Here is a 12,469-nt window from a genome sequence, read left to right as displayed (position 1 = left end):
TATTACCTTGTGGCCCTTATCTCTTCTCTCCCCACCCGTCAACCTCTCTGCAACATCATTACCATCCCCTCCTCCCTCTGGCATAGGCGTCTTGGTCACCCCTCCTCCACTCGTTTGCAAGCTTTAGCATCTAGCTCTCTTAATTGTACTTTTGATTCTAGTCATATTTGTGATGTTTGTCCGTTGGCAAAACAAACTTGTCAACCTTTTCTTTTGAGTTCAATTTCATCAACTTTCCCTTTTGCTTTAATTCATTATGATATTTGGGGCCCGAATCGTCAATCTTCTCTTTCTGGTGCTCATTATTTCTTAACCATTGTGGATGATTTTTCTCGCTTTACGTGGGTCTTCCTCATGAAACATAAATCCGACACTCAACAATTAATTAAGGATTTTTTTGCTTATGTCACTACCCAATTCCGCACTACCATCCAATGCATTCGTACTGACAATGGTGGTGAATTTTTATCTCTTCGTAGTTTTTTCTCTGATCATGGGGTGCTTTTACAAACTTCTTGTGTTTATACCCCCCAACAAAATGGCGTTGTTGAAAGAAAACATCGTCATCTTCTTGAAACCGCTCACACCTTTCGTTTTCAATCCCATCTTCCTATCAAGTTTTGGGGGGAATGTGTTCTTACCGCTACTTATCTCATCAATCGTCTCCCTACCCGTCTTCTCCATCATAAATCCCCATTTGAGGTTCTCTTTTCGAAAACCCCATCTTATGACCACTTCCGCGTCTTTGGTTGTCTGGCATATGCCACCTCTGTCACTCCCACCACCAAATTTTCCCCTCGGGCTCATCGTTGCATTTTTCTAGGTTATCCTCATGGACAAAAGGCCTATACACTTTACGATCTCGACAATCATCGCATTTTCACTAGTCGAGACGTCATCTTTCACGAAACTACTTTCCCTTATGCCGTTTCTCACCCTCCTATCCCATCCTCTTCGCCTACCCTACCCATCCCACCCCCTCTGGACTTCACATATAACCCACCCCTTCCTGCCCCGATGCCTCACCCTCCTCCACCTTCCTCCCCTTCCACGCCTCCCACAGATTCCCTTGCTGCCCCATTACCCGTTCCTCCCCATGCCCCTTTACCCACGGACATCCCTACCCCCCCCCCATTACCTACCAATCCTCCCCTTCCCCGCACCTCTTCCCGTGCCCATAAACCTCCATCCTATTTAAAAGACTATGTTTGCTCGCAGGTGATTCTGCCATCCCACCCATCTTCGACCTCGCAACCCGGTTCTACACAAGGTACGCGATATCCACTTTGTAATTTTCTCTCTTATCACCGTTACTCTCCCAGGCATTTTTCTTACATTAACTCTGTCAGTCGGACTGTGGAGCCTTCCTCCTTTGCCGAGGCTGCCACTGACCCCAATTGGCAACGTGCTATGACTGAGGAGCTTCAAGCTTTACATGCTAATGGTACTTGGACTTTAACTTCCTTGCCCCCTGGCAAAATTCCCATTGGTTGTAAGTGGGTGTACAAACTCAAGCACAATTCCGACGGCTCTATTGACCGCTACAAAGCTCGTTTGGTTGCTCAAGGCTTTACTCAGGCTGAAGGTATTGATTATCATGACACTTTTTCTCCTACTGCTAAGATGATTACGGTGCGTTGTCTTCTTGCTCTTGCTGCTAGTCAGTCTTAGTCTCTTCATCAGCTTGATGTTAATAATGCTTTCTTACATGGTGACTTACATGAAGAAATCTATATGTCTCCTCCTCCTGGTCTTCGGCGACAGGGGGAGAATCTTGTGTGTCGCCTTCACAAGTCACTTTATGGTCTTAAGCAGGCTTCTCGCCAATGGTTTGCCAAATTCACTAGTGCCATCATTTCTGCTGGTTTTCAACAATCCAAAGCTGACTATTCATTGTTCACTAAAAAGTCTGGTATTTCTTTCACAGCTTTGCTCATTTATGTGGATGATATTGTGATTACAGGCAATGATGCTAGTGCCATTAATTCTCTGAAGTCTTTTCTCCGTGATCATTTTCGGATAAAAAACCTTGGTGATTTAAAATATTTTTTGGGTATTGAGGTTTCTCGTTCCAAACAAGGGATTTATATTTCTCAACGCAAGTATACATTAGAGATTCTCAAGGACTATGGTTTTTTGGGAGCACGACCCATTGCTTTTCCTATGGATGACACAAAATTATCTGATAAAGGAGAACTTCTCAAGGATCCTGAAAAGTATCGACGATTAGTAGGTCGGTTAATATATCTCACTATCACTCGGCCGGATATCACCTATTCTGTGCATGTTCTAAGCCGTTTTATGCACGAGCCAAGGATATCTCATATGGATGTTGCGCTTCGTATTGTTCGTTATTTGAAGGCTACTCCAGGTCAAGGTTTATTATTTCGTTCTGACAACCAGACCAAGTTAACTGCGTTTTGTGATTCTGATTGGGCAAGTTGCCCTATCACTCGCCGTTCGACTACTGGGTATTGTGTATTCTTGGGTGGTTCTTTGATTTCTTGGCGGACGAAACGACAGAAAACCGTTTCGCTCTCTTCAGCAAAGGCGGAATATAGGGCCATGGCAGGTGCTTGTTGCGAGATAGTTTGGCTTCGTTTTTTGTTGAAGGATTTGAACATTCCTTTGGATGGTCCTTCCATTTTATTTTGTGATAATCAAGCAGCGTTACATATAGCTGCCAATCCTGTTTTTCATGAACGAACTCGTCACATTGAGATGGATTGTCACTTTATACGAGATAAGATTGTAGATGGCACAATAGAGACCAAGCATGTGGGTACGGCACAACAGTTGGCAGACTTGTTTACCAAACCTCTTGGGAAAGAAAAGTTTTCGGGTATGTTAAGCAAGTTGGGAGTTCTTGACATCCACTCTCCAACTTGAGGGGGAGTGTTAGACAAATAAGGAATATGGTTGGAGTCCTTGTGTAATTGTATATAATATTATTCACTAGCCGTCCTACAGTCGTCAAGCCGTTCTACAGCCGTCCTACCTTGTCCTACCTACACACTAGCCGTCCTACAGCCGTCAAGTCGTCCTACAGCCGTCCTACCTTGTCCTACCTACACACTAGGACGGCTACCTTGTCCTACCTACACACTTGTATCATGTATATATATCCTTGTAATCTTGTAGAGAAAGATAATGAGAAAAAAAGCATTCTCTTCCATTTTTCCACATTCACGTATCAATAACAAATATATTTTTTAGCCTACATACCTTTTTCTACAAGATTCGTAATCGCTCTAATTAGGGTATGTGCAATGAGTGAATCCCACCATTTATGTTTGTTTTGATATAATTAATCAATTATCCCAACCATATAATATTATCAGCAGTAGGGCAATACTTAATATATTTTCCTACATCATACATGATAACGTGAGATTGGGTGAACCAAACTAACAATGTCCTCACTACTGATTCCTAGTGTAACGTTTGGCTCTGCATACCCCCAGTCTGCTACTGATTAGATGTTTGATATTCAGATTTAAGTCTCCTTTATGTAGAAATTAAGAACGCAACTGTTTTGAGTGCAAAGAGTAGTGGGGGAATATATACATAAAAAGCAATGAATGCACAAACCATCATCCATCCTAACTTTTGATATGAGATCACCTTTACATTTTATTTTTCTAGATTTTGTGAGAATAATCCTATCTAAATTAAACTTTTGAAATAGTTTATTGTAAACGGAACTTTATTATATCCAACCATATGGTTGATGAAATTGTAAAGTTTAATTGTTGGTAGGTAGTCGATTTGTGTAGATTGTAAGATGGATTTTAATAACGTATGCTTGTGTATAAGCGATTGTCGATAACTGATGTAATGTTAGCTAAAAAATTCAATAGATAAAACTTAAATGAAATGTGGTTTAGTGGAGTTTAGTGTTAAAGTGACGAGACTAATTGACAATGATAGCAACCAATTATGTACTTAAGCAATTAAGCCATGATTTCACACATCCAAATTTGTCTCAAAAACAAACAAAACTCAATTCCAATTTTCACCAAAAGCATCATAAAAGTTTTAAATCAAACACTACTATCATTTAATTTATGCACATCCATCCCTATCTCTTGGTGGGTTCCTTCTTTGTCTCCATCTCCTTCACCGCCATCTTCTTCCCCAATATCTCTAGCCTTCATGTAAAGGCCGTACACATAAGAACAGAAACCCCACCCACACAAGAGAGTGGAAACCGCCTTCACACCCCCAAACGAATCCCCATACACCAGAACCCCTCCCAACACGTTCATCCCTATCAGCGCCGTCATACAAATCCCACCCGTCAACGAAGAGGTCAAGAACACCATGCCAGCTGTCCCCATGAAGCAAAGCTGCCACGTCACAACGTTGCACCACAAAGTCACCCAATACACGTTTTCTCCTTTGTCATACACCCTCTCGCTCTCCGCCTTCATCTCACGAAACCCGCCGTTCAAGGCCATCCCCACCGTGGCGAACACCGTGGCCGCAGCCTCCATTACCAGCTGCATTTCGATCACCATGGCGTAGCAGTAAACCTTGCTGTATATCTTCTCCATGACCGGAAGGTACAGAGCAAACAACAAACCTGCCCCGATTGTTGAGAAGAACCCTAGGAAATACTTGCTACGTGTAAGGCCATGTGGCTTGTCATGGTGGGACCCCAAGGCCAGAAGGACTGAGCTTACGGTTAGGAGGATAACACAGTTGAGATTTGAGAAAGTTACTTTCTGCTTGACAATAATCACAGAGAGGATGAGATTAAAAACGAGTTGTGAGGAGAGGAGGAGAGAGGAGGTTGAGACTGGTAAATAGGAGTTACCCCAAGAGAAGAGGAGGTTGTTTAGACCCAGCATAAGTCCTATGAGAACTGATAGGACTAAGATTTTGGGGGTGAAGTGAGAGAAGGGTATTCTTTGGGTGCAATGGAGGAGATGATAAGGAATGAAAATAAATGGAAGGAGGAGAGGGAAGCCGGAGCATTGAACCCAGGTGGACACCCAAATGCTTGAGCCTTTGTGGATGAAATAGTACTTTGAGAGGAGGCTTGAAGAGACTGATCCAATGAAAAGGCACAAGTAGTTGATCACCAGGAGAGGCATGGAGCGCTTGTTGCGTTTGATCATCGAGCCCTTGTTGCTCAGTTGGGTTGCTGTGGTCTTGTTGATGAATAATGTTGATGAATTGGTTCTGGTTTGTTCAAGGTGGTGGTTGGTGGTGGTGGTGAGGGTGGGGCAGTCGTGATCATGGTGGTGGTGGTGTTGGTGGTTATGGGGTTTGGGGGAGTTTTGGGGTGAAGATTGGACTAAACTCTCCATTAATTGTAATTAGCTGAAGAGGTATGAGGAGGTGAGGAGGTGAATCTCTTTTTAATGAGAATGAGATATATATAGAGTGGACTTAGAGTTTCAGTGCTATTTATCCTTGTACTCAATATCCGGAAGTCTACATCCAGAGTGAGGTTTTTTTTTTTATTTTTATTTTTTATAGAAGGTTAATAAAACAAAAAACTTGCTTGTGCATTTTGGATTTTGGATGTAATTTTCAAATATGTTAATATTAATTGCTAAAGGATAGAGATGTATTCAATTCGAATTTTAAAAAAAATTCCAAAAAATTTGAGAGTATTCAATAGTACTCTTCTTAAAAAAAAAAAAAAAAAAAGGTCGACGATATGAGGAAAATTTATTGATATGAAAAAAGAAGTTAAATCTCGTCAGGAGGATATAAACCTTTTTCCTCATAGAACAAGAAAATAAAATGCAAGAAAAGAGGAGGGACATACGCATACACCTTACCTCTTTTGAAAAAAAAAAATTTAAATAATTAAATTTAAGGAATTGGACTTATTTTAATAAATAGGACTATTCCTACCTAAAAAAATTAGACTTATATCAAATTTTCTCATATTTTATTTAACACAACGTTTTATTCCATAATCTCTTATCCTAGTCAAAAGTGTTTTACGTAATATGTTGAACTAATTGTCGCAATTTCTTCTTTTGGCTGACAATCTCCACAACAACACCCCATTTTTTCTATATTAGAGGTACCACAATTCTAAATCGAATATTGTAAATCAAATTATGTACTTGTTGATACTTCGATTATCACTTAAGTGTTAATTAGAGTACTTATTTTCTAAAAATTTGGTCTTCTTGACATTATCTTTTTCTATCACATCCTCATTATTTATTTATGTCCTTCTAATTTATATAAAACATCGTAAATAAATAAATGAAAACAAGGGAGTTTTAATGAAAAGCCCACGATACTATTCACTTTAACGAAAAATCACATTTTTACACTAAAAATTCAATTATATTACTATTCATTTTACCTTTTATTTTGTCCTTATCGTTAAAACTCAAAGTTTTCAAGTTATTTTCATTAGTTTTCCTTTAAAAGAAAAAGGGAGAAAGAGATTATGTGCTTTCGTTATGACTCGAAGTCTTAAAATGGCTACGTTTGTAATTTTGTATGCTTCCTGTTCTCCTCATGGCCTCCACTTAGCACATCCTCATGCATGTTGTTAGGGATTTTACCATCTACAAAAATAGGGATAAAAACATTTAAAAATACTTGCAAGAGAACAAGGTATTTGTAGTATAAATGACTCAAGTAAGGTCGTTTTCTGCAGAGATTGAATGAATAATTTATGTAAATACCAAATCTTAATTAATTATTTGAAAATAAAGTTTAGAAAAAAGGTGATTTAATGACCTAAAATATTAAAAATAAATTCAATTAAAAACAATTAAATAAATTGGCAAAGTAAAGAAAACAAAAGAAAATAGTTTTGAAAATAAATTTAAGCACTAGGGTTCCATCGTCACATTAACAATCCTAAGTAGTTCTTCCAATTACTTATAACTTATACATGCTTATTTGAAGGTTAAGTTTTATTAATATATATCTTACTTGGAACCTCCAACATAGAACGTATATCTAACATGCAAACCGTTCGTAACGGCCAGATCAAATGTGAATATGCAAGATTCATAAAGTTTTGTGAAAACCTTCTGAAAACCTTATAACCCTTAAGACGTGTTGTCCATCCTAAGAAGTTACACATATTAATCACAAGAAGCTAGCACCAATTTCAGGGACAATCATCTGCCAAAATTGCATCAAATTACTTTTCTAAATATTTGATAGGGAATTTACCACACATGCAAATGGGTTAAAAACTCCTATAATACTTGCAAGAATGACAAGAATATTGTAGTATAAATGGTTCTCGCAAGGTCGTTCTCTATATGGATTATTAAATAATTCAAAGCAAATCAAATTCCAATTAATTATTGTAAAATAGAAAGTTGAGATGATATATTTTTACAACCTAATTTAATATAACGAATTTAACTAATAAAAAAAAAACTAATATGCAATATTAAAGATGAAGAAAAAGAAACAGTTTTTAAAATACCAATTTACAAAAGCACTAGGGTTCCACCATCACCTAGCAATCCTAGCAATCCTATGCATTTTTACCAATTATTTATGATCTACACATGCCACTTTGAAGGTTAGGTTTTCCTAATATATATCCTACTTGGAACCTTCAACATAGAATGTATATCTAATATGCAATTTGTCCAAACGTTCGGATCAAATATGAACATGAGAGACTCATTAAGTTTTATTAAAACCCTTTGAAAAACCATGCAACCCTTAAGACGTGTTGTTCATCTTAAGTGAAGTTACAATTATTAATCACAAGAAGTCAACATCAATTTTAGGAACCTTCCGACCAAAATTGGATCAAATTACTTTTTTAAATATCCTAATGGTGATCAGGCATTAAGACAATTAGATAGTTTTAATCACGGTGTTTAATAATTCAAAGTGTGCACGCAATCAATCATAAGCAATTAAATAAAAATCACATACTCATGCTAAGGCTTAACGCTTCGCCCTAGCAAAAAAAATTAGTTACGCATATTCATAATTAAAATCATAGAAAATATTATTAAGAATAAAAGGAATGAAAACACCTTAAAGTAGAAAATCTCCAAGAACCCTAGCAATTACTCTTTGTCTCCAAAGTTGCATAAAAGAAAGCTTACTCGTCAAAGTAAGAACCGCAAAAGCCTTAAAATCCCCTCTAGCTATCGCACAAACCCTAAAAACTAGGTCCTTATTCCAACTAGGAAACTAAGAATAATAATAAAATATATTAGAACATAAAGTCCTAATTAAGCTAGGAGAATCTACCAAGTACTTGTCCAGCCATGTTTTAGTCTCAAATATCTTCCAAATCCGGCCCATGATAGCTTATTTTGAAGATCGGGACGTTCTGAACACATCTCTAGAAGGCCACGAACCCATCCAAGGTCATCTTGGGCTCAAAAAAATGCAAGTCAAGCCAAAAACGTCATTATTCCAACATTGCGCATTGCTCCTTTATTTTATTGCCAGAAAATCATCTCTTGGTAGAAAAATCTGATATTTTGATACAATCAAGCCAAGTGACTCATGAACGTCTTCCAACTAGAATTACTCCAAAATTCGTCCATTTGATCACGTTTTGCTCCAGATGATGTGACAGCCCGTCCCGGATTATTTGTACCGTAGGTACGAAAAGACTAAAATGCCTTTGGGCGTTATGGTGTTGTAGGGTGTTGTTTTGTTGTTTTTAGGGGTTGACTCTACAAGACACACACACACACACACACTCATATCACTCCTGTGCATTCTCTCTCTCTTCCCTCTTTCGATTTTCTGCAACGTCCGTACAAGTTGTACGGATGCAGATCGAGCTCGTGTTTAGTGCCATCACCTTCATCGCGTCATCACGAACTCATCTATAACAGTTTTTAGACGTGAAACCCTCGAAAACCTGAGAACCAGGGAATCCCGATTTTGTGCATTGTTCATGCACACGTGATCGTGATGTTTTTAGGAGTTTTAAGGATCACAGGGAGCTTTAGGAGGTCCTCACGAAGCTCGAGGAAGAAAGTTGGAATGAATTGGATGTCGAAAAGCCCAATTTCAGTGAGTTGCAGGTTGGCCAGAATATCGTGGGTTTTTTTCGACAAGATTCCATTGGTTTTAGGGCTTCAAAGTGGTAAGGTTTTGTTCTACTTGTTGTAAGCTTCATTTTGGTACCAATTTCATGGAATTTGGTTGAGAAATGAAGTTTTGAAAATTTTCCCAGTTTCGGCAACGCAGACGGCGGCGGCTCCGGCGAGACTCATCGGAGAAGACAAGGGAATATTCCGTTAAGTTAACGGAATATTCTTAACGGCATCAAGTTAGTTTTAACGGAATATGCTTGTTGTTGGACGAAATATTCTTTAACGCTGTTAGGGATTCCGTCTGTGTGCCAGGCATATGCCTACGCTTGGCCGGCGCGTTTGGCCGTGCCTTGGCTAACGCGTAGAGGCGCGTGTGATGTTAGAAAATTATTTTAAAAATATGGGGATGTTCGTGAGGTTAAGTAGATCACGTTGGTGTATTCACACACCCCATTTGAGCTTTGTATGAGAAGTTATTACCTAGTTTTGATTATGTGCTTTAAATTAACGTTTTTATAGTTGTTTCACATATAGGTGAGACCTATCCCGAGGATGAGCGCAGTCACTCGAGACAAGGGGGTTACGACCCTTCCACATACCAGTGAGTGGGCTTTTGGTTTTCCGTATATACTCGTATACTTGTGGTTTTTCCCAGAAAATGATATGGAATGCTTATATGTTTTAAATGCCATGCATAGTATTTGTCTATTTAGTTATGCATTAGTGGTTACATATATATGTATGTTGGGTGCTGCGAACGCACAGGTAAGTGCCAAGTAAGTTTATGGTTTATGATTGAGAATTATGTTGGAAATGTGCCCTAAAACCAATTATATGATGATACTTTACGGACATTTCAAACTAATGTAGTTCATTTCAAACTAATGTAGTTTAAATGTAAAGGGCAAAGATTATTGTTTGAGCCGTCACATATAAATGTTATATGCTTAAACGATAAGTCCAAGGAATATGTGATTGGAAGAATGCGATCTAAAGAAGTTAGATTCATGAGACCATTCTTTCGTTGACACATCCTAAACGTTCCTGATCATAGGATTGTCAATTGGGCATTGACAGTCCGTTAAGATCAGTACGTGCTATGTCTTCTCTCAGGGAGAGTGACTAGTCTCGAGTCATTGGTGTGTGTGACATCAAGACAAGTACGTAGGTGCTCAATAGAGAATGAGTTCACTGAACACGATCAACGAAGAGTTCTCATATTCATGTCACATGAGAACTCATGGTTGGGATAATGCAAATTAGTCTTTTGACCTGAGGCATCACAGTTGTCTTGTGGTTAGGTCCTTAATCTTTGATTATGTCAAAGTCACTCTATCAGGGTGTCCACGGCATCGTTGGGGTTAAGACACTTAGCCATGGAGGCAAGTGAATGCGCAACAAGGGATTTCTAACCTTCAAACTGTTTGAGGGAGAATACTCTATGATATGATTTAGAATCTCTGGCCAGAGTATGAATGAGATGTTGGAATGCGTTCCAGATCACATTCAAGGTAATCATATAAGTACAAGATTCACATTGGATAGTAGACATGAATAAACTATCAAACCAAACAATGTGGTCAAGAGTATTGTATTAGAGAAAGACCGTATTGCATTTGTAATCCTAAACTGAATAGGTTCTCCACCTCTTTTGATTAGCTTGGGTAACCATGATATGCTGCTAGGTGTCACTCATGGTTTGTGGAAGCCCTAAAAGTGTATTATCACTAACGGGAGAATTGAAAGTAAGTTTCAATTCACAATCGATTTGAAAGAGTTTGAATCGCCCACTGCCTCGCTAAAAGGAACCTAATGGATCGTACACCGTGTAAGGTAGAGATTGAAGATTCAACGGAGATGAGTAAGAATAATTAAATGGTTTAATTATTTATCTAAGGCTAGGATTAATTAATATGTTAATTAATCAAACGAATAAGTTCGTTAAAGACCTCGGGTTAGTTTTGGGCCGCAAGGCCCAATGGGATTTGAATGTCAAGCCCATTAACTCAAGTTGTATGACAACTTGAATAAAACAAAGGGCTTGAAAGCCCAATAAACCTATAGGCTAGCCATGTGTAAAAGAATAGGGCTTTTGGTCCATTAGGTCACTTATTTGAAGGGACTATATAAAGGACTTTATAGCCTAAAATTTACTAAGGGTTATTTTTGGGGGAAAGGATGAGAACACAAGCTCTCCTTTCTCTCTAAAATTTTGGCCAATCTAGAGGGGAATAGCTAGCAATCTTACTTCCTCTAGGTCACTCATTTCTTCTACAATATACCTTGGTGTGGAGACTTAGAGGTTCTCAATTTTGGGAACTTGGAGAAACCTTTTCATCCCTCCAAATCCATGGATCCAAGATGCAAGGAATGAAGGCCCTCTCTTTGGGTGATTAGCCTTTGCTTATGCAAAGAGGAATCTACAAAGGTATTGATTTCTCAACTCACTTTGTTTTGAGTTGAGTCTTGGTTCACCTATCTACTAGGCTTTGAATTTCATGGGTAAATGTTTTGTTTTAAGTGCATACAAGCATGATTCCGCCTTTAATTGTTAATTGCATGCTATTGATGTTGCTTAAATGAACATGTTTTTCACAAATTTTCCTTCAAATTAGTGGCTATGTGAGATGCATAAAGAGCTCATAACCTGCACCCTCGGTGTTAGTGCTCTCGCCCAGAGTAGGGCACAGTCCTTCACGTGATGTTCAGCTCTTGCACCACACGCTTATCTTGGATCCAAGTTAGGTGCACAATCCTGTCGTACAGACCATTATAGGTGGTTCCGACTCGTAGGTGACCCGCGATTATTCGCCCAGTCTTCACGTAATCGTAGCACTTGAGCGTATTTATTTACATCTAATCTTGTCGTACAGACCACTTTAGGTGGTTCCGACTCGTGTGCAGGTATAGTTAGTGAGTTGGGGATTTGAGCTCTAGATTCAGCCGTACATGTCACGTTAGGTGACTCTGGTTGACATGTTATTTGCATTGATTGACATTACCTGGGTTACTTACATTTTATGTGTAGGCATTCGACATGGCATATTTCTGAGCATGTTTTTGATATATGTGTATATTCTATTTTCTGGGAAACTATATAGATTTTACAGCGAGAGGTTAGAACTTTTGATAATGAAATGATTTTGAAAAGCTTTGTTTTTGCCCACTCACACTTTCTGTTTTGCGCCCCTCCGGGTTCTAGTTAGTTTGCTCTTTTGGTGGCTTACGAGGAATCCACGGCATATCTAATAGATTTTCACTAGTGTAGGATCACCTCTGGGTGTGTTTAGTTAGTGTTTGTTCCTCTGGACTGCACTAGGTTCTCTGTGCTCTGAATATTGTTTTTCACACTTACGCTTGCACATGTATGTTAACTACTCTGTGTGTAGTTTGGTTTTTATTTATTCGTACTTTTATTAATATTCTTAGCTTCCGCACTGTGCACATGGTTA

At 38.6% G+C, this 12,469-nt stretch overlaps 1 protein-coding gene across 1 annotated transcript; it reads right to left on the bottom strand.

Annotated features, from left to right (window-relative positions):
- Nucleotides 1-3,924: 3,924 nt before the first annotated feature.
- On the bottom strand, nucleotides 3,925-5,805 carry LOC103958072 (probable purine permease 4). The gene has a single exon (XM_009370294.3). The coding sequence runs from the start codon at nucleotides 5,313-5,315 to the stop codon at nucleotides 4,044-4,046; it is 1,272 nt and encodes a 423-aa protein (XP_009368569.2). The 5' UTR covers nucleotides 5,316-5,805; the 3' UTR covers nucleotides 3,925-4,043.
- Nucleotides 5,806-12,469: the final 6,664 nt, after the last annotated feature.

The sequence above is a fragment of a genome, unplaced genomic scaffold (genome assembly GCF_019419815.1).
Source record: "Pyrus x bretschneideri cultivar Hongxiangsu unplaced genomic scaffold, Pyrus_bretschneideri_v1 Contig7, whole genome shotgun sequence".
In the NCBI taxonomy this organism is placed as follows: Eukaryota; Viridiplantae; Streptophyta; class Magnoliopsida; order Rosales; family Rosaceae; genus Pyrus; species Pyrus x bretschneideri.
This window is presented reverse-complemented; position numbering and strand designations above follow the sequence as displayed.